Source organism: Ictalurus furcatus, chromosome 7, assembly GCF_023375685.1.
Source record: "Ictalurus furcatus strain D&B chromosome 7, Billie_1.0, whole genome shotgun sequence".
Lineage (NCBI taxonomy): Eukaryota > Metazoa > Chordata > Actinopteri > Siluriformes > Ictaluridae > Ictalurus > Ictalurus furcatus.
In genome coordinates, this window is record NC_071261.1 from 21741552 (window position 1) to 21762916 (window position 21365).

The 21365-nt window shown below is 38.2% G+C and overlaps 1 protein-coding gene across 6 annotated transcripts; it reads right to left on the minus strand.

Annotated features, from left to right (window-relative positions):
• Positions 1–585: 585 nt before the first annotated feature.
• On the minus strand, positions 586–16426 carry zgc:194930 (uncharacterized protein LOC557813 homolog). 6 transcript variants are annotated; one of them, XM_053629249.1, is made up of 3 exons: positions 15416–15464; positions 5765–5817; positions 586–3131 (listed from the first exon to the last, which is right to left on the minus strand). In XM_053629249.1, exons 1-3 carry the CDS (start codon positions 15416–15418, stop codon positions 2489–2491), a joined length of 699 nt encoding a protein of 232 aa, XP_053485224.1. In that variant the 5' UTR covers positions 15419–15464; the 3' UTR covers positions 586–2488. The 6 variants fall into 6 exon arrangements, with proteins under 6 accessions (XP_053485224.1, XP_053485225.1, XP_053485229.1 ...); XM_053629250.1 differs by lacking the exon at positions 15416–15464 and adding an exon at positions 15979–16426 and having other exon boundaries at positions 587–3131; XM_053629254.1 differs by lacking the exon at positions 15416–15464 and adding an exon at positions 15470–15893 and having other exon boundaries at positions 587–3131.
• Positions 16427–21365: the final 4939 nt, after the last annotated feature.

Genomic DNA, 21365 nt, shown 5'->3' on the forward strand with positions numbered 1-21365 from the left:
GCTGAAAGAGAAGGAAAAGCAGAATAGGATCACAGCAACTAATTTGACAAAATCACTAATAAAAATAGTTGGCGATGAATTTCATTATCGATTGGTTGGACTGTGTTATGAAGCACGCTGTGCTGCGATACACCACTTGACTTAGACTAAAAACATTAGATGGAAATGATGGAGTGCGTTACAACAGAGAAAATGATTCGCATCACAGAAACATGGCAAGCAGAGTGAGTATTTCACTTGGCAGGACAGACAGAGGATAATTATTTTGCCTTTATTTTTAATTTGTCTGGTTTGAATAAAACAAATCAGGGCCATGCTGTTATCGATTATCTGATAATTGTCTAATGTATTGCAGTTAGTAACCTGTTATTTAACTGAGCCTAGTCAAGAGTTCTGTAGTAGTATTACTTGATTATAATGCTGCAAAGAGATATTTTTTAAATAAATATTTTTGCCGTTTTATAAAAATCAATAGATTAATAAAACAAAAATGTACACTATCCTAGTGGTATAGGCGAGTATAAATAGCCGTAGTTAAGTATAATGATACTGAGTATTTATCACATATACATTACAGCACAGTGAAATTCTTTTCTTTGCATATCCCAGGAAGCATAGGAAGTTGGGGTCAGAGCACAGGGTCAGCCATGATACAGCGTATCATGCTGTAGTAGAGAGAGTTAAGGGCCTTACTCAAGGGCCTAACAGTGGCAGCTTGGCAGTGCTGTGGCTTGAACCCCCAACCTTCCAATCAGTAACCCAGAGCCTTAACCGCCAAGCCACCACTGCCTCCATCAAGCCACCACTGCTGCCCTCCCCCCTGCTGACTTTTTTTACATCTTTTTTAGCATTTAAGTAAACAGTAGACTGTGCTCACAATCATGCTCATGTACAGTTGGAGCATCTTGGGTCTATTGCTGTGTGGAAGACTTTTGCGAGAATCTTGCGGTGCATTCCTTAGAAATATTACTAGATTACTAACAATACCAGTCATGATCACAGGCATCGTGCTTTATTATTAAATAAGTGGATCAGATTTTGAATGACAAAAATTGTTTTAAAATACACATCTGTATTTATCTCCTCATGAAAGGCAATAAATATTTATAGATGAAACAGTGAGTGCATTTACATATATACATTTTGCCAAAGAAAATAGTTTTGGCTGTACTATAACATATACATAGTCCATACTTTCAGAATCCTTTGCTACTGAAAGTTTAACTTTCATAAACAGAAAAGCTTATGAAAGTAGCATTTGAAAAAAAAAATATATATATATGGCTGATAATGTAAGATCACATTTACCTGCTAGGTTGAGAAAAGCGTTTTACTGTGCTTCTTCATAATTTTGTGGAAATGCAATGTCCATCTTCACATCAAGTTATCAACTGAAATCTTGAGCCTCATTTAGTTAACCATTGTTTCACAGCTAAGGTTTTTTTTTTTTTTTGGTCAACTACCATCATTAGCTCCAGCTGTCATAACATCCATATACATAACATCACAGCAGTTAGCACTATAATAATAATAATAATAATAATAATAATAATATTTATGAAAAGTCTGCATGAAATGTAGGTGTTCTCCACATATAACTTCCTGCAGAACAGGGATGTGGAAACTGCTACAGTTTTCCCAGTAGTTCAAATGTGAACCCACTCTCCTAGTTTGAAGAGAGGGTCCTCTCAGTCGGTTTCTTAAAACTACTGAAGTAACTCAAGAGGCAGGGCTAACTAGTACTCATGGTCAATGTCAGTCAGATGTTCACTTCAACTCCAAGACAACAGAAGCTTTCTTTACACATTAATGGAATCAAGATGTCTGTAATCAAGACTAAAAAGTTGATGATGTGCTTAACATCAGTCTGATTAGAAATGTAAGAATTAAAAAAAAATTATAAACTGATCAATTAAGACCAAAATAAGACAACGTGGACATGTTTACAGTGTTGGGGTTTATCAGTTTAAATTTCAAGAATAAAGCTCTCCCCATGAGGGTGCACCTGCTCAAAATCCCGGTTCCACTGAAAAGTGTTCACATTTTGGGAAGGAAGACCAACAGTGTCCTTTTTCTATGACCCATTGGTCACTTGCTCCAACTGTGTGTCTGCCCTCCCCAGCTTATATTATCATCATGAAGTTAGGGGGAATATTGTATATGGTCAACGAAACAAAATAATGAAATGCTCATCACAGACTTGCGTAGACTATAAAAGGCACTGAGAAAGGTTCAGAAAGTAACAGCCCATACACTCCATGCTACCAATATGCTTGGCAGAACATATCAAATATATTATATATTCTGTTTATATACAGTATGACCTGTAAACAAATAGAATCTGTTTAAAAGTTCATTTTTTTAAAAAATCCTTCATGAAGACTTTGCAAATGAAACGTATATAAGGAAAAAAATATATTTTTTTGGCCATATTTGGTGCACTTTCAGGTCAGGTCCAGGCGTCATGACAGGTGGGGAGCTCCAGTTCTTACTCGTAATCCTCCCCTGCAGTGGCTGCCTCCAAGGCAGCGAGTGCTTCTGCCACCATAGAGTCTGTGACACTCACAGTGTCCTCGGTGTCTTTTTCCTTCGATCCTGCTTTCCGGGAGAATGACGAATCTTCGTCTATCACAAGCTTGGTCTCGGTTGAGGAGAGGCTGGTGCTGCTGGTATGGATGTCCACAGATATGACACTCTCCTCGTCTGCCGTGTCCCCTGCTCTCTGTCTTCCTTCCTCTTCCTGGTCTGTTTTGCACAAGCAGCCATTTCCTAGGCCCGAGTCCCGGAACCTTTCTGTTTGTTTCCCAGGTTCTGTGCCCAATGGTGAAACGGGGCATAAGGGCGGAGTACTAGGAAGGGTTGGTGAGACCCCTCCATCTGGTTGCAAAATATAGAGACTAGATTTGCCCCCTGTTGTCTGGGGAAGGTTCGACCTAGCCTGGTTTATGTGATTGTTTTCGATGTCGGATTTGCTAAGGTTGCTGTTGCTGGTGTAGCCCAAATTGTGAAAGCCTTGTTTTTTCCCATCATCTGCCCGACTGTGACATTGGTAGGAAGAGACTAAGGAATTCGTGGAAGGATCTTGCTTCAGGTCATTGACATCCACAGGGTCTGTAGGGTCATAGATGTAACTACAAAAGAATCAGAGAGATGGATAAAGAACACAATGCAGCAAAAGAAAAAAAAAATCGCAGACTGCTTTATACAGATAAGATAAAATGTCCTTTCTGGACAAGTGTGAGCCATAATATAAAGTGATATTCAGAAATAATCATGATATCGAGGAAGAAAAAGAGACCCTGACAAACCCATAGTGCTCCAAACAAAAGCCTGGTTATTTGCTTCTTTTACAACTTGATAAGTCAAACCAGTTGATTTGACTGCACACTAAATTTGCATTGGGTACGCAAACGCAGCCTCTGACGCAGTAATGCCCTCTGCAACGAGTCCACTATTGTGCTCTGCTCTGTGACTACCTCTCTCTTTTCCTCATTAGCACATTATATAATGGTGGCTCGCTTTCAGAAGCCTAACAATTTTTTTTTTTAAACCTGTAAGGAACACAAAACAACCCTCATGCATGAGCAGCACAGTTTCCCACCTGCTAACAGGCAGGTGAGAGCCTGAGAGATGAGGAACTGTGTGCGTGTGTGTGTGTGTGTGTGTGTGTGTGTATTTATGGATGGTGATAAGAGCTGTAACGTTTCCTGCAAAGCTCTTTCTGCACTTCACATCCTCCACCAAAAGAAAGCCCACAAAACCACCCGGGGTTGAAGAGGGAGAAGGAGACAGATTACTTCCCAGAGCTAGACACAGCAAGCCAGTGGTAAAGACACCAAACTTGGCCGATGTCAATCTGTTCATCTTTATGCATATTCGTTCGTGCGTAGTTGTTTATTTTTACATTTATGTTTCTGTCTGTACTCCTTTATGTCACAACCTGATCTACAATACATGTCATTAATATATATTCTCATAGGCTGGATCCATCAAGTATAATTATTCTGCACAGATACAGCATGCTGTGTCTGTATGGCACGCTGTGCTGAGGTATGCTCCCTGTTAACAGGGAAAGCTTCTATAGGCTTGCAGATGTTGGCAATTTTCCAGTTCACTCAGTTGACTGACAGGTTTAAATGTGCATCTGCACTAGCCTTCAATGAAAATCATGATCGTACCATTTTCATGTCAGTTTACGTTTAGTCTTGAAGTGAATCCAGTGCAGCCAGCTGCAAATGTTTTGAAAATACAAGGCCAACGTCAACTTCTGTTTGTGGTAGAGAAATTCATGAGGTATTGGCCAAAAGTATGGTAAGCATTATAAAGAGCCTTAGATTCCCTTTAAGAACCTGATGACAACACAATAATGGCATTTATATGAGGTGTCAAGGTAATTAGCCATGTCTGCTTTTCAGTTTCATTGGTAACTATGATGCATCAGAATAAGGCAGAATATGATTTCCATATAGCACACAAGAGTGGACCCTGTTTTAGCTTATAGGGATTTACCTATACCTGCACAAACCCACAGATATTGTAATGGTCATAACCCAAAACAAAATCCTCACAGTGTAGGAAATATTAAGTGTTGGGAAAAACCAAAGAGGCATTTAATGTGAATGTCTAAGGGGAATGCATTTAAACAAAAAGTGGAACAAAGTTTGTGTGCGTTGGGTCACGTTTGTATGGTATTTGCATGAGGCAATCCATTTAACCAACTCGAGCTAAGCCTAGAAGTGTGACACTGGGCATTATGTACACCTTCCACTGAATCTGTACCATAACCAGCAAAACTATCGAATTTATAGCAGTAACAAAATAGAGGCCATTATCATTGGTGGCTACTGGGAAATGGCATTCTTGCTGTGACCATTTAGAATGGCTACATTCACAGATAACGCACTACCTGACCATTTAGCCTGGCTACATTCACAGATAATACACTACCTGACCATTTAGCCTGGCTACATTCACAGATAACACACTACCTGACCATTTAGCCTGGCTATATTCACAGATAACGCACTACCTCACTATTTAGCCTGGCTATATTCACAGATAACGCACTACCTCACTATTTAGGCTGGCTACATTCACAGATAATACACAACCTCACTATTTAGGCTGGCTACATTCACATATAGCACACTACCTGACCACTTAGCCTGGCTACATTCACAGATAACACACTACCTGACCATTTAGCCTGGCTACATTCACAGATAACACACTAAGCATTTAGGCTGGCTACATTCACAGATAACACACTACCTGACCATTAAGCCTGGATGAAAGAGATAAAAGTAGCTTGTTATCCTTTGAGTTTAAAGTTGCAATTTCCCTTTTAGCACAGGTGTCTTTCATAACATATTTTCTTCTTCTTCACAGACACATCACCATCTGGTTTGCTTTTGATAATATTTTAAAGCACATTAACAGTGCCAGTGATATTCAGCAGTCATATTTGTGCTTTAGATAAAGCCTTTACAACACTGTTCTTTTCTTTCATCCTGCCAGTTCCTCCAGGATAAATGCAGAAAGAAAGTAAAAGGCAATGCAGTAGCTATTCTGATCCCTTTAGCATGGCTGATTTGTTCGCGAACAACAACCAATATTTAGAGTAATAACAGCTTCTCAAAACCTTTTCTTCCTCCACTCGACTTTCTGACACACTCGACATTTATAAACACCAACAGGCCACAGTGAGCTTTTGTCACTTGGCTGGAGTGAGGATCAGTAATTTAGGTTATTTCTTCATTCTTACCTTTTTAGCATGCTACAGCATCTGCACCCCATCTGGACAACTGGATAGCAGGGCTGGATAGAAAAAAGGGGACATATGAGTGTATCTGTTAGACACAGGCAGCTTTCATCATGCGTTTTAAAGCTAATGAATGGTAAAATGGTAAATGGCGCACTTATATAGCGCTTTTATCCAAAGCACTTTACACTGTGTCTCATTCACCCATTCACAAACACACACACACACACACTCACACATCAATGGTAGCAGAGCTGCCATGCAAGGCGCTAACTTGCCATCGGGAGCAACTTGGGGTTCAGTGTCTTGCCCAAGGACACTCCGGCATGTGGAGTCATGTGGGCCAGCCTACGATTAGTGGATTAGTGGACAACCCGCTCAACCAGCTGAGCCACAGCTGCCCCATTCGATTATAGATTAATGACATTAATGAGATAATAGATTAATGACATATGGCAAGGATGACAAATATGTAAAGATGGACTTCTACTAAAGAAATACAATAGTGTCAGAATGAGAGTAAGCGCAGAGTTCCTATAGGTTTCCATCTCTGAGTTGCCAATAGCAGAAATAAGACCGTGATTAACATTACGTCAGCGCCTTAACAGACATGACAGCACTACATGACTACCACACTATCTACATCCCTCCAAAGCAGAATTCATGAAGACAAGCCCCACCCAATGCATCTGACCTTTCAGCTACAGTATTTTATACTGGGAGAAAGAAAAAAAAACCCATCAAATAACACCCACAATGCTTTCACCATTCTCAGTCTGAGGCAGTGCCATCGAATATTGATTTGACATATGGTTCTGCCAGGTTCATGGCAGGGCTTGAATCTCTCGAGCGCAGAGAGACAAACTTGCATGTGTGACATTGCGGATGGCTCCGTATCCCTTCGCAGATGTGCTGACCTTTCTTTTTTACATTCAGGCTATGCCATTTCTCCTGCTCTTTGTGGCCAAATGCAAGGTAAATAATTGATGGAGTAGTCTGTGAAAGGCTGTGATAGAACAAGGACACGGCTGGTCATTTCCCCCCTTCTAGTTTCCTCCTTCCTGATGTGTGGTGAGAAAGAAAGGCTTGTGCCTTCTCGTTCTTATGGTCACATTCATATTCTGGTTTGAGCTCTACATTCGCATTAGGACAGACCTCAGAACACAGTACAGTATATCATTTTATGGCAAATGCCACAGTTCGGAAAAGTTGTGAAAATAAAATTGTAAAATCAAGGTTGAGGAAAAAAGAAAAAAAAAAGGTGACTAGGTGATGATTAAACACCAGACGTGTGTAGTAGTACATGTCTGACTGGCTGTAGTATGAGCTAGTTATTACAGGAGGATTACTACAGCAGCTGCGCACCTCCTCATCTGCGGCCAGACGCTGCATCATGCTGGCCATAAAACTGCGCTGGGCATCTTCCATTCTACAAAACCCATATGTGCTTTTTAAACACTGCAGAATGTCATAGAGACTCTGCATGAAACATGAATGTTTTGGACTTGGACGAAGCAGATAAAGAGCACGAGTCAATGTAAACATACATCCAGTAAAATGGCAGCTTTTATAGTATGTGGTGTCTTCCAGCAACATGCAACAACAAAGAAGTGGACCAGCATTAAAGCCTTCTCAGTTTGAGTTCTACACACCAGCGTTACATAATAATAATTAAAAACCAGTTACAATCAAATATAACTGATATCAGGCTTGATCTTATGTTATATGCCACATGGACATTTCTTTCTCCCCCGTATCAACATCGTACGCAGCTCACAGAGACAGAGCGCATGGGAGGAGAGAGAAAGATAGAAAGAGAAATAGGGTCATATTTTTTTTTCCATATTTGCCAGCTTTCTGGAGGCTATTTACTCTGAGAAATGCTGTATTCCAGCAGACTATTACACTATAAAGATTAGATTATAATATTATACTTTCTTTTGGTCAGGTTAAACTATTTTAATATAGATTAATCAAGATTCACTGAGGACTGGGAGTCACAAAGCTAATGGAGACAAGGCTTCAGATATTGCCAGATCATTTTGGTTATTTATATTTATGCTTTATTAATTCCTTACACCCCAAATCGCAGACTACGCTCCTCACAGTGTAATCTGTTAACTGTTCCACAAACCCGCTTAAAATCTATGGGCGACGGGCTTTTTCTCTCTATGCTCCTTCCCTTTGGAACTCACTTCCTCTCAAACTTAGGGAAGCTCAGACCTTTGGCATTTTTAAAGCTCAACTTAAGACTTACTTTTTTAAACTTGCATTTGACTGCTGATGTCTATTATTATTATTAATTATTATTATTATTTTTTTTCTGTGTACTGCTTATTTTGTGTACAGCGCTTTGACAAGCTGCTTTTAAAGGCACTCTATAAAATAAAGTTTATTATTATTATTATTATTATTATTATTATTATTATATAACCAGTAAATTTAGATAGATTAGGAGTTTAAAGATAAAATGACGAAGGGCTGCACACCATCTTCAGGAGTAAATTGAAATGCTCCATCTTGGAAAACCAGCAAGAGGTGAAAGGCAGAGGTTATTCAAGATTGGCAGTTTAAAGTGCTGCAGATTGAAATTTGGAGCGTAATGCATTGGCAGCTCTTCCTCCATTGAAGTTAACAAGAAGAGCGAATTTCTAATCTCTGCTGGAGCGCCAGCGCTCTGTTCTAGCGCTCTGAAAGCGTTAAATGCTTTGTATCGTACTATAGAGACAACAGGCCTTTAAATTTTTCCCTTACCCAGGATTTTTTTTTCTTTTTCTCTCACCTAGACATGAGCTCCTGTGCTGTAAACATACATCCTGCTTACATACATAAAATGTTTTGTTCATTTTAAAATACTGTCTGAATAACAACTTGGATTGTTGCGTTAAAGTGTAGGAAACCTGCAATACTGCAGAGTCATTTAAAGAACAAGGCAATCATGTAGCAAATCTCTCGCAAACAATGGAAGAACATGGACTTGTACACACACACAATCACTAGCACACCAGAGGATTAACAAAGGCCACAATAAACAAATCCCATAGGAACTCTGGTTTCATTTCCTTCTGCCTTGTCCTTAGTCATGATAACAAGGTCTGTCTTAACAAAGTCGGTTAATCACTAGAAAATGAATTTGGTTGGAGTATTTCAGAAACTGATGCTCTCCTGCGATTTTCACACACCAGACTCTAAAGATTAAACAGAATGGTGTGAAAAAACAATACATATCCAGTGAGTGGAATTTTTGCAGGTGGAAACGCCTTGCTGATAAGAGAGGTCAGAGAAGAATGGCCAAACACATTCAAGCTGACAGAAAGGCTACGGTAACTCAAATAACTACTCCCTTTCCCTTACAACCGTGGTGAGCAGAAAAGCATCTCAGGATACACAGTACATCAAACCTTGAGGCAGATGTGCTGTGACACATCAGGATCTACTCCTGTCGACAAGAACAGGGTATTTACTCTGAGGTATTATATTGAGGTTACATTGGACACAGGCTCACTGAATCTGGACGACTGAAAACTGGAAAAAAGCCCAGATGATATCAGACTCACTTCAATTCATTTGAATGGTTATGAATTTGGCAAAAAATCAGGTTTAAATCTTTACCCTCATCTTCGTTTATTTATTTTTTATCAGCATTAGGCAGCAGCTCAAGGGCACAATTAATACTACTGTGATCACAATATGTGGCTTCCTCAATTAATTATAAAAAGCTCAGTATTAGTGAGCTAATCTAAAGTTGGCTATTTTTTTTATACCACAATATTGCTGAAATCTCAAAGTTTTCATTCATTGCAAAGTCTTTAGAAGAGAGGAATTGTATTGGTTTTAATGGAAACTCTAATGGTCCCTGTGGGTCTCTACTAGTAATCTGTTGCCTTCTATTGGTAGCATCTTAGTAGTTGTCTAGTAGATACCATTAAGGTCCAATAATGGTAATGGTTTTAAAGGTTAGCTGATGGTTTGTAATGGTATTTGTTGTTGGAAACCATTATAATTTCTGTTGTGGTTTCTATCGTTTTTTTTTTTCTTTTCAGGAGGGCTGTGAGGGAACAGCTGTTTATAGCTGCTATAAGTAATAACTGGAACTAACTTGTTTTGTAGGTGTTTCACAAAGTTAAATAATGTGTCCTTCTGTAATTAATGGAAAATGTAACCATTAAAATAGCTGTGGTATAACAGGAATAAAGCACTGGTTTAACTGGAAAATAATCAATCTTGACGGATGTAACATCACACCACCTTCTTGTTGATTATTTTCCTATAGCAACACTTACTACCTCTGCTGTATTAAGGCTAGGGCTGCAACAACTAATCGATAAAATCGATAATTATATTATATTTATATCCTAATCTGTAGATATTAGAAATTCACGCCAGTATTTCCATTTTACATAAAGCCTCGTCCTGACAGCAAGTGAGTCTCCATTAAACTTCATTGAATGAGCGCGCCAATCAAACAGTGCACAGTAGAAGGGAAGCACAATAGCTCTGACTAAAATATTCATTTTGATCAAATATGTTGTCTGATGCTATATTTATAAACAAAAGTAATTGTGTTTTTATGAGAGCAGTAACTTTAATGAGGTTATAATATATAATTGTATATAAATATAAGAAGTATCGTACATTTACAGAATAAAGTAACATGTTACTGTGTTCAGATGAGTGAATGTGTGTGTTACTGCAGAACATTCAACCTCTTACCAGTTAACACTTAGTCTGTGCTTTTGTTTTTCTTACTTTTTTTTTTAATAGAGTGATTTAACTTCTGTTTTAAAGCTTGTTAAAAATCAGTTGTTTTTTTTTGTTTTCAAAATATAATGTTCATATTAAAAAATAAATCCTTTGCACAATGTAGAACAGCCCACATAGATATATTTAACACCTAGCCTTCAATTTGCACAATGTTTGAAGAACAAAATTGCGCAGAATGTGAAATAAGATGTTTTTTCGAAAAAATACAGAAAATAAAAATTGGGCTTTTAACCCAACTAATCGATTAATCGAAGAAATAATCATGAATGATTATCAAAATAATCGTTAGTTACAGCCCTAATTAAGACACATGCTCCCTATTAAGTATGTAGCATTAAAAAAAAGACATTCAATTAATGTGTTAAGTTCCAGTGCTTTTTTTGGATTTTGGCTGCAGGATTATAATCCACAATGTATAAACAAAGGCTGTGTTCTGTTGAATAATAAAAATAAAGCACATATTTGTAAATTGGCTAAACACATTCTGGGCTCTTTGCTGATGCAGTAGTAGGTTTCCAAGTAAGGTTACATGGAAACTATTCCATGAAGTGTATATCCTTATAGTATTACTTTTACTTGCTGGTTTTTAGTCAGTTAAAACTTACAAAGATTTTTATAAGCCATGGAGGATTTCACTGAGTTTTTTTTTGTGATTGTTGCAGCCAAAAATGCTCGATTTTGGTGCGGCTTTTTTCAAAAATTTGCGATGCAATTTGCTGAGATTTTGTGGAAAACTACTTGAGTTCGGCAAAATCACAATTGCACGGAATTGTCTTTCGCAGTGATGTTTGTTAGTAAATGAGACCTTTTAGCTGTACTCATGTGTGACGCATGTGACGAACACGGCTTTGGCTGAATGATGTCACATGGCCCGTTGTGATGATGTCTTGGCCCAAATCTGCAGAAAATCTGCAATAGGTTTGAAAATTTGCACGCTCCTCCGAAACTGCGAAGTTTCCTTGAGTTTCCATTAATTTCTGCGATCAGGAAATCCTGGAGGAGCTGTTTTTAAATCAACAGTTAAAGCAATTTATAACTAGTCTACTAAATTGCCAGGTCAGTTACTCACCATTCTTCCTACTTCAATTTCAGTGGATCAAGTATTTACAGTAAGACGCATGGAAAGAATGTAAAGTTCGCTATAAACTACAGTAAGTAGGTAATATTTGGCCACGTGTATTGTCAAGATCAAGGGTTAAATAAAACTTTTATAAAGAGCTTCTATTAAAATAAATGTTGAAATTGTTTCACTGCACTATTCCAAAACATGTTCATGTAGCATGAACATGTTTTGCATAAACATAGCCTATACAGTATGCCTATGAAGTGCATTATGACTGAAAAAGTGGTGCATGAAAATTTTAAGTACCACATATATAAAGCTCTTAATTTTAGGATTAGTCTGTGGTTTCTTAAAATATTCTTCAGTGTTTCTCAAATGTTTGTCTGTGTGAAAAGATAAGAAAGAACATTAAAAAAGGGGCATCTTTGGGGCAACCCTGCATTCACACCACCATGTGACAAAGCGTCAGGGGACAGTTCATTTTCTATGTACGTGTGCAAAATGGAGCCATGATTTCAGCAACAGCAGCAAGCAACAGTGCGGCAGCGTGACAAGGGCCTGTGAATTAAGATTTTCTCACTTCTATGCAAATGAAGTACAATGCAGTAGCGTGATAAATCCAAAAGACAAATGTAATTCCTACATGCAAGTAGTTCTTATTTACTGTTTGGTTCATAAAAACAGGAGAAATTTTTCATATTATCCTGTCATATACTGTATGATCTCTCATTAAACACGTATAAAGACTTTTTTTTTGTACGAGCTAGTAAAAAGCCTAGCACATTGTCACACTGTCTCAAAACACACACACACGAGTCAAACTACTAGCGCCTTGTTGCTTGCTAGTGTGAATGTATGATAGGAAGCAAATACTATTCTTGAAATGGTCTTATAAGATTGCGCTCAATTTGGGTATGACATTGTAGAAGGGTGAGAGTGCTGTCTTCTGTGTGGACATGCACTAGTTATTGATTTATTTTAAAAAATGAACAAAACTGGTCTGACATCTCTCCTGTTCCCTTTTCTCTTCTTTTGCCCATCCCCCCCAATCTCTTCTGAGTCTGCTTCATCTTTGTCTTTCTATTCTCCACTCTGTGTGTACCCGTGTGTGTGTCTTTCCTTCTACCATGTGCCGATGTCAATTCCAATTGAGGGTAGTCTGTAGCTTGTGGCTGCAACTCAATCCAGTGAACTGAAGCTTTATAAATCAAACAGGTGCATAGGGCAGATATGGTGTTTGTTTCCCTGGTGCTGGTTGCTATAGAGAATGTTTCACGATGAAACAGTGTTTATTACAAAGCCTCTTGAGAAGGACCACACCAGCTAATTGGCTGATGAGCATATACAAAACAAAGGGCATTCATTAGCAATGCTTTGTGTAAGCATCAGCAAATTTGATACACCAAAGGGATCACTGACTTTAACCATAAACATCAACGCTGTTGTGTCTGAACCGGGTCTGTGTCAAAACATATAGCACTGAAAACATCAAGTGCTGAACAAACAGATGTGTCTCACCATCACGCTGGAAACTGCCAACTGGTCTTTTTAGCCTGAATCCTCAGGTACTTCCATATAACTATCTATGTGATAACACATCGAGTCATTTTTCATTCATTCATCCACAGTAACTGCTTTATTCTGGTCAGGGTTGCAGCGGATCTGAAGTCTATCCAGGGAGCACTGGGCGTGAGGCAGGAGTACACCCTGGATAAGGAGCACACATATGCACACATAGGGGCAATTCAAAGTTGCCAATCCACCTACTGGCAAATTTTGGAAGAAAAAAGTGAGGTGAGGACACAGGAGATCGCCTGAAGAGATCATGATCACAAGGAGAACATGCACAGAAACTCAACACAGACAGTAACCCACGCTAAGAATTGAACCAGGAACCCTGGAGCTGTAAGGCAGCAATGCTACCAGCTGCGCAACAGTAACTCAATATGTTTTAACTCTAAAGTTATTCAACAGATTAAAAAAAAAAAGACTTTCAGATGTTTTAGGAGAACCTCAGTCTGTTTTTCTAAATGTTTATTTCAGATTTGCTGATTTTCATGATTGCGATGTAGTGATTAATCCATCTATGTATATGATTCTGGCTGCTCAACTTCCTTGTTGGTTTGTTGGCTCTAACACAGAAGTATTTTCTTGGACCAGCACGTAAATGAAAGCTGCTGACTGGTCATCATTTGATTGGCGTTTGCATATTGGTTGTAGCGTCACAGTTAGCACGAGTCAACAACATGTACTTAAAAAGGTATCGTTATCATTTGCTAACAACGGCAGTTATTATGTGCGACACTCTTTTGGTTGCACTAGAATATTGCAAGTTGCAGGGACAAATTGGATGTTACAGACAGTTTTGTCATGTGGAGATGATGTCGTAAGACATGAAGATATCTGTTTACTTCCCAAACACACAATACAAGGGAGGAGATGTTTCTAAGTCCCAAAAAAAGCTTTTATGCAAAATACTACCTGCAGACAGACAGAGAGAAAGATGTATGTCTGTATTTGAGTAGTCACTCTCTAGTTTATCACTAAATATATTTTGCTTATTTACTGTGCTTGATCACTCTCAATCAGCTGGTGGAAAAGGTTTGTTTTATATCAATCCTAAACACTGACAGTGTCCTGGAGTACATTTATAGGTGTCTAAATAGAAATTTTAAATGTAACCAGTAATAAAATTTAATACAATTGTAACCTGTCCTATTCTTAATTCTTGGTTGTCTTAGGTTATTCATTTACTTTTACCAATAAAAAAAAAATTAACTCAGTAATGACTCATGATTAATGTGATATAATACATGCAGCCTGGGAAAACCTGTCGGATGTTGCTATAGCAACCAAAAAAGACAGAAAATTCCTTTTTTCTTTGGGTGATACACTCTGACAACTTAACTTTCCAAACCATCAATATATTTCACCCAAGCAGAAATATTTTATTGACTTTATTTATCTTGCCATGCCTGTCAGCCTACAAAGATCACTTCAGGTAAAAAGCCAGTTTAACAAACGTGGTGGTAGAAAACCTCTACGTCTAAAACCTTGCTATATGATACAGAATGTCAGGCTTTGATCAAGTTGTTGGATAAATAGCACCCAAACACAAGCAAACAAACAGAAGCCTAATCAATTCAGTTTATAATCAGACCACAATTCTCCTGTGCCACAGCTGGAATTAAATCTTTAAATGTAAATTTCTTCCTTTTCAATTTTGGGTGCAACCAGACCTTAAAGAGATATGCAAAACTAAAACATCTGAGAGGCCTGACGCTTCATCTTAGCCTCCATACTCTATATATAGTATTATTAGAAGGAAAACAAGTGTGTTTACCTGAATGGCATGCTTACAAAGCTATCAAAAGTGCAGGCTACACCCATACGCATACATGTCATAATGTGAAAGTTTACTGAAACACAATAACACTAATACTTTAGCCTAATTCCACTTTCATGTGGAGTATTGTGGTGGCTCGGCTCATCATGACCACACCTCATTACCTACGAGATTGTAAACAAAGCCTCCAACAGTAAACATCCTGACAAACTGCTCTTACCTGGTCAACCCCTCACTGTGCAAATACAAATACATGCCACACCATCTAAATCACTCATCAGTCATTCATATAGGCTATGATAATATAATAAATGAAAAGCAACAGACCTAGGTCTACACAGATTAGGTTAGGTTATCATCTAGTGCATGTGATTTCTATAATCAGCTCACCAAAATTATATTTCCAGGAAAACTAACATGGACCTTGAGGCAATAATAATAATAATAATAATAATAATAATAATCCACCCATAAACAACACCATTTCGTTCAGTCCAGCTGTAGTCTGATACTACATGATTAGTCCAGCCTGCACCTGTTCACTCAGTCACCTTCAGGAACCTTCTATATGGAGCATTTAACACCTTCTCAGCCGTCTGAATATATTTCAGCTCAGGTTTAACCTCTTTACTAGTTTATAACCCGATTTATATCCAGCTAATGACGTTGTAGCCTGTAAACATGCGACGTGAAGCGAAGCGACACGAAAACGACACCTAAATCCGAGTTGTCCACCTGCGCAAGGTTCATGTTTACACCACAAACTAGTTCTTTATGAGCAGAATTGTCTCGTTTCAAAGCAGCGTTTACGCCAACGTGAAACTAATCCTTTTATCACCACCATGTTTGAACGCGTAAGACTGAGAGTAAAGACGTTGAACGGGAAGCGCAACAGGTGAGGAAGTGCTCGGCTCAGGAAGTCCGCCGAATCAAAAATAATTTCGTGTGCTAGCCTTTTCGCGTTTTTAAAAAAAATTATTTATTATTTCCGGGAAAGACTCCAAAGTCTGAACGCTGTAGCCATTACACACATAAAGGCTTTACCTGTTAGAGGGATGAAGGTGTGGCAAGTGTTTGCCGGAGGTGCCGTATTTTCACAGATAACTCCAGTATTCATTTATTTCCCAAAATTGTAGTCTCTTAGGTAGAAAAAAAGAGGCATTAAGTAGTCCAGAGGCTTCTCCTGGAACATGGCAGTAGAGTTTGTTGACACAAGGGCAGCTTTGGTGTGTGTGTGTGTGTTTTGTTTTTTCCTGCTTGCAGGAGGGACGCTCCTGGTGTGTCAGCCCTATGGCGCCTATTTGACTTTCAGATAGGAGTCTCCCTCTCTCAAGCCTGACCAGGAGCAAAAACGTTTCACATTGTAATGACATAATACATGTGATAGGAAAGAGTTTGCTGAGAGGACAAGGCCTTATTTAAGCAGAGGCCATTAAGCTTCTCTACATCAGGGGTTCCCAAACTTTTCCAGGGCAAGGCCCCCCAAATGGCATTGACATTTGACCAAGGCCCCCTTTTTGCAAGTTGGCTTTAAAACACATTTAAAATACAGACTTCTGAATATATATCCCTTTTTTAATTATTAATAATTACATCTTACATTTTTACATTACATTACATTATGAAATGATTGTGTGTGTGTGTGTGGTGTCTGAGAGTGAGAAAGAGAAAACGTACTAGTGGGAGGGATGGGCTTGGTGGCTCCGACCAAATTGTTGAGGCCCCCTGGGCGCCCCCTGGCGGGCCCTAAAGGGGCCGCGGCCCCCAATTTGAAAACCATTGCTCTACATACATACACAACACTCTGTATAACGCTAGCTACTAGTATAGCACCAGACTGCTCATCAGAGCAAACATTTTTGTCGTTAGAAAGTTTCTTAAAACTGTATTCATGGTCAAAACCACTGAGAATACACTTTAAAAAATTATTTATCAATCTGGGAACTGTTAAAATTTGTAGCTGTGTAAAATCTTACACTATCAGGACGAGCCATTTTAGAAAGTTAAAGATCTATTTAAAAACCTATTAAAATCCTTTAAAACTATATTGAAGAGGCATTTTCTTATGAGTCTTAGCATTTTAATTGGCCCATTATTTGTACACCTACCATCCCTGCTGAAAAAAAAAAAACAAACAAAACAAAACAGCCCCGCTGAACAAAAAACCCAGTAGAAACCCTCATAGAATTTGTAATGGGTTTAATGATTATAATGGGAATTGTATTGGTTTTAATGGAAGCTGTAACGGTCCTTGTGGGTCTCTACTGGTAATTTGTTGCCTTCTTTTGGTGGTGTGTTATGTCTACTGTAGTGGATACAATTAAGGACTGTTAATGATAATGGTTTAAATGATTAGCTAATGGTTTGTAATGGTATTTGTAGTGGAAACCATTTTCTGTCATGGTTTCTGTTGGTTTTTGTTTTTTTTTAGCAGGGAGCTTGGTGTGACAAGCTACCAGCTGCCAAAACTGGCTAGTCACAACTGGTAGTCCATCTTTTCCAGTTGGTAAGTAATTTTCCAGCTTGCTTCTCTTCAGCCAAAGGTTTGTGGACACCTGGACATCACACCCATATGTGTGTGTTCCCCTCATTGTTGCCACAAAGTTTGAAATACATAATTGCCTAGAATATCTTTGTATGATGTAGCATTACAAATTCCTTTCTCTGGAACTAACTAACCCACCAAACCCATGTTCCAGTATGACAGTGCCCCTGCGCACAAATTGAGGTCCATGAAGATATGATTTGCCAAGGTTGGTATTGAAGAACTCGAGTGGCTGGCACAGAGCTCTGACCTTAACCCCACTGAAAACCTTTGGGATGAACTGGAACACTGACTGCCCACCAAGGCCTCCTCACCCAACATCAATGCTTAACCTCACTAATGCCCTTTTGGCCGAATGAACACAAATCCCCACAGCCATGTTCCAAAATCTAGTGGAAAGCTTTCAAAGAAGAGTGGAGTATATTTTGACAAGCAAAGGAAGACTAAAGCTGGAATGGGATATATGTATTAGTTTGATTGGTCAGGGCATCTACAAACCTTTGGCCATATAGAGTACATTGGTTATTACATCAGGTACTGTTAGGTGCTCTTTTTAAGTGTACTACAGCTACTGACTTTAGCCAATCTCTCTTTACTCTGTTAAGAAAATGAAAGCTACTGTGTGTATTACATGCCAAACTCCAAACCATGACACTAACATGTGAGTGCAGAGACCAGTGTGGTAGGCGTACATGTACCTGATAAAAAGTTTAATACATTTATGTATATCCTAGGTGTACCACTAAACTGGCAAATGAGTGGGCAAACAGTGATAACATTAATACAAATGCTTCTTTTGAGGGGAAATATTGAATTTTTCTGAGTATTCACTTTATTATTCTAGGTATTCTTTTGTCTAAAAAAAGGCAAACTAGCTAATGATTTGCTAGGTCACAGTAAACAAATGTGAATAGCCATAACAACAACATTTTTTTTGTGGAAATTTAGAAGGATATCAGGAATAGGGTATTGTAATGAATTAACAATTAAAGCAAATAACCCCACTGTGTTTAGTTTAAAAAGGTCAATTTTAAAATGAATGCTTTTAATGGTAATGAATAATTCAAGTATTTCATGAGGTCTCTTCTTAGTATAGATGAATGTCAAATATGACAATACATTTTAAAAGTGTAGCCTCAATAAAAGTGAGCAATAATTAAAAAAGGTACACTTATAAGGATACTTGACTTGGGAACAGAAGGAACCACCTGCACAGATATGTTTAAAAAGTACTGTATAAGAAAACTAAAAGTCTCCAGTACAGTGTTCAAATGTCACTTTCTAAAATAAGATAATATGTACCTTTATTGATCCCCTATAGAGGAAATTCAAGTTGACACATCAGCACAAGTAGGGGGAGTAACAACAAATAAAGGAAAATAATTTCTGTAAATACCTATACGTCAGAAGTAGTATAAAATAAAAAATAATATGAGAAATATAAATATTAGAAACACTAAAATAGATCAGTGTGTATGTACATATGCTAGAGTTCAATTTGTATATATACATGTGCAATATCTTTGGTATACTGTAAATATACATGTGCAATATCTGTAGAATGTGTGTGTTTGTGAGGCTCAGTCAGTGGAGTAGAAGGTACTGGGTACTGCTGCAAAGGAGGTACTGGTTACTGTTGCAAATGTACTGTTCTAGTTATTTACAGGTCCCTTTAATCTAGGGCCCAGGGAAGAACCAACATTTTATCATTTCTGTCCTCTCAACCTGCCCCTTGTTCATGCATACATTTCTCACTCTTGTAACTACATGTTTCCTATTAGTTTTACAGGAGTTACTGAATAATTCATTGTAGTTACAGAATAATAATATTTAAGATCCAAGGATGAATCATAAGCTGTGACTTTATAAAGAGGACAACAAGGATAACACTTCTAAACAAATGGACAAATGGAAATAATCAGGTGTTAATAAGTTAAAAGTAAACTTCTCAGTTAGTTGTTTAATCGCTATGTTTTCTCCCATTCTAACTGGCTAGTTTACCAGTTGCAGCATCTTAACAAATAGGGTTAGTTAAATGTAAATAAATAAATAAATAAAAAGTCCTTATATTCTGTCTCTTTTTTGTTTGGACCTCAGAAAAAGAGTTGTTGGAGCTCATCAGGCTGGAAAGCTTACAAAACCATCTTTAAAGAGTTTGAACTTCACCATTCCACAGTCAGACAGATTGTGTATAAATTGAGGAAGTCAAGACCATTGCTACTCTCCCCAGAAGTGGTCAACCAACAAAGATCTCTCCAAGAGCAAGACGTGTAATAGTGCACAAGGTCACAAAGGAAACCAGGGTAACTTCTAAGCAACTAAAGGCCTCTTTCCCATTGGCTAATGTTAATGTTCATGAGTTTACCATCAGAAGAACACTGAACAACAATGGTGTGCATGGCCGGATTGCAAGGAGAAAGTGACTGTGCTCCAAAAAGAACACTGCTGCCCATCTGCAGTTTGCTAAAGATCACATGGGCAAGCCAGAATTCTATTGGAAAACTGCTTTTGGATAGATTAGACTAAAATGGAACTTATTGGTTTAAATGAGAAGCGTTATGTTTGGAGAAAACAAAACACTGCATTCCAGCATAAGAACCTTATCCCATCTTTGAAACATGGTGGTGGTAGTATCACGCTTGGGGCCTGTTTTGCTGCATCTGGGTCAGGACAGCTTGCCATCATTGATGGAACAATAAATTCTGAATTATACTAGAGAATTCTAAAGGAAAATATCCGCACATCTGTCCATGAAGTGAATCTCAAGAGAAAGTGGGTCAAGACAGCAAGACAATGACCCTAAGCACATCTACCAAAGAATGGTTAAAGAAGAATAAAGTTAATGTTTTGGAATGACCAAGTCAAACTCCTGACCTTAATTCAATAGAAATGTTATGGAAGGACCTGAAGCAAGCAGTTCATGTGAGGAAACCCACCAACATTCCCAGAGTACTGAGGAATGGGCTAAAATTCCTCCAAGCCGATGTGCAGGACTGATAAACAGTTACCGGAAACTTAGTTGCACTTATTGCTGCACAAGAGGGTCACACCAGATACTGAAAGCAAAGGTTCACATACTTTTGCCACTTACAGATATTTAATATTGTAGCATTTTTCTCAATAAATAAATGACCAAGTATAATATTTTTGTCTATTTTGCTTAATTGGGTTTTCTGTATCTCCTCTTAGAACTTTTAGTGTGAAAATCTGATGTTGTTTTAGGTCATATTTATGCAGAAATGTAGAAAATTCTAAAGGGTTCACAAACATTCAAGCACCACTGTACTTCAGTTTCATTATGGAAAGATTAGCTATTGATTGTTCAGTTGGCAATCCCATTTTTAAACTTTTACTGTACTGTTTCATAACCATCCGTTGTGTCTTTTTTTACAGTATCTCACAAAAGTGAGTACACCTGCTTCCCATTCACACCCGAGACCTTGTAACACTAACAAGTCACATGACACCGGGGAGGGAAAATGGCTAATTGGACCCAATTTGGACATTTTCACTTAGGGGTGTACTCACTTTTGTTGCCAGCGGTTTAGACATTAATGGCTGTGTGTTGAGTTGTTTTGAGGGGACAGCAAATTTACACTGTTATACAAGCTGTACACTCACTACGTTTCATTGTAGCAAAGTGTCATTTCTTCAGTTTTGTCACATGAAAAGATATAATCAAATATTTACAAAAATGTGAGGGGTGTACTCACTTTTGTGGGATACTGTAAGTATACAGTACTGTGCAGAGGTTTTAGGCACATGCAAAGAAATGCTGTAGAGCAAAGATGCCTTCAAAATAATGAAATAAAATGCTTCTACATTTTACAATAAGAGCAGTAAACAGTGGTAAATGAAACAAAGTCAATATTTGGTGTGACAAATG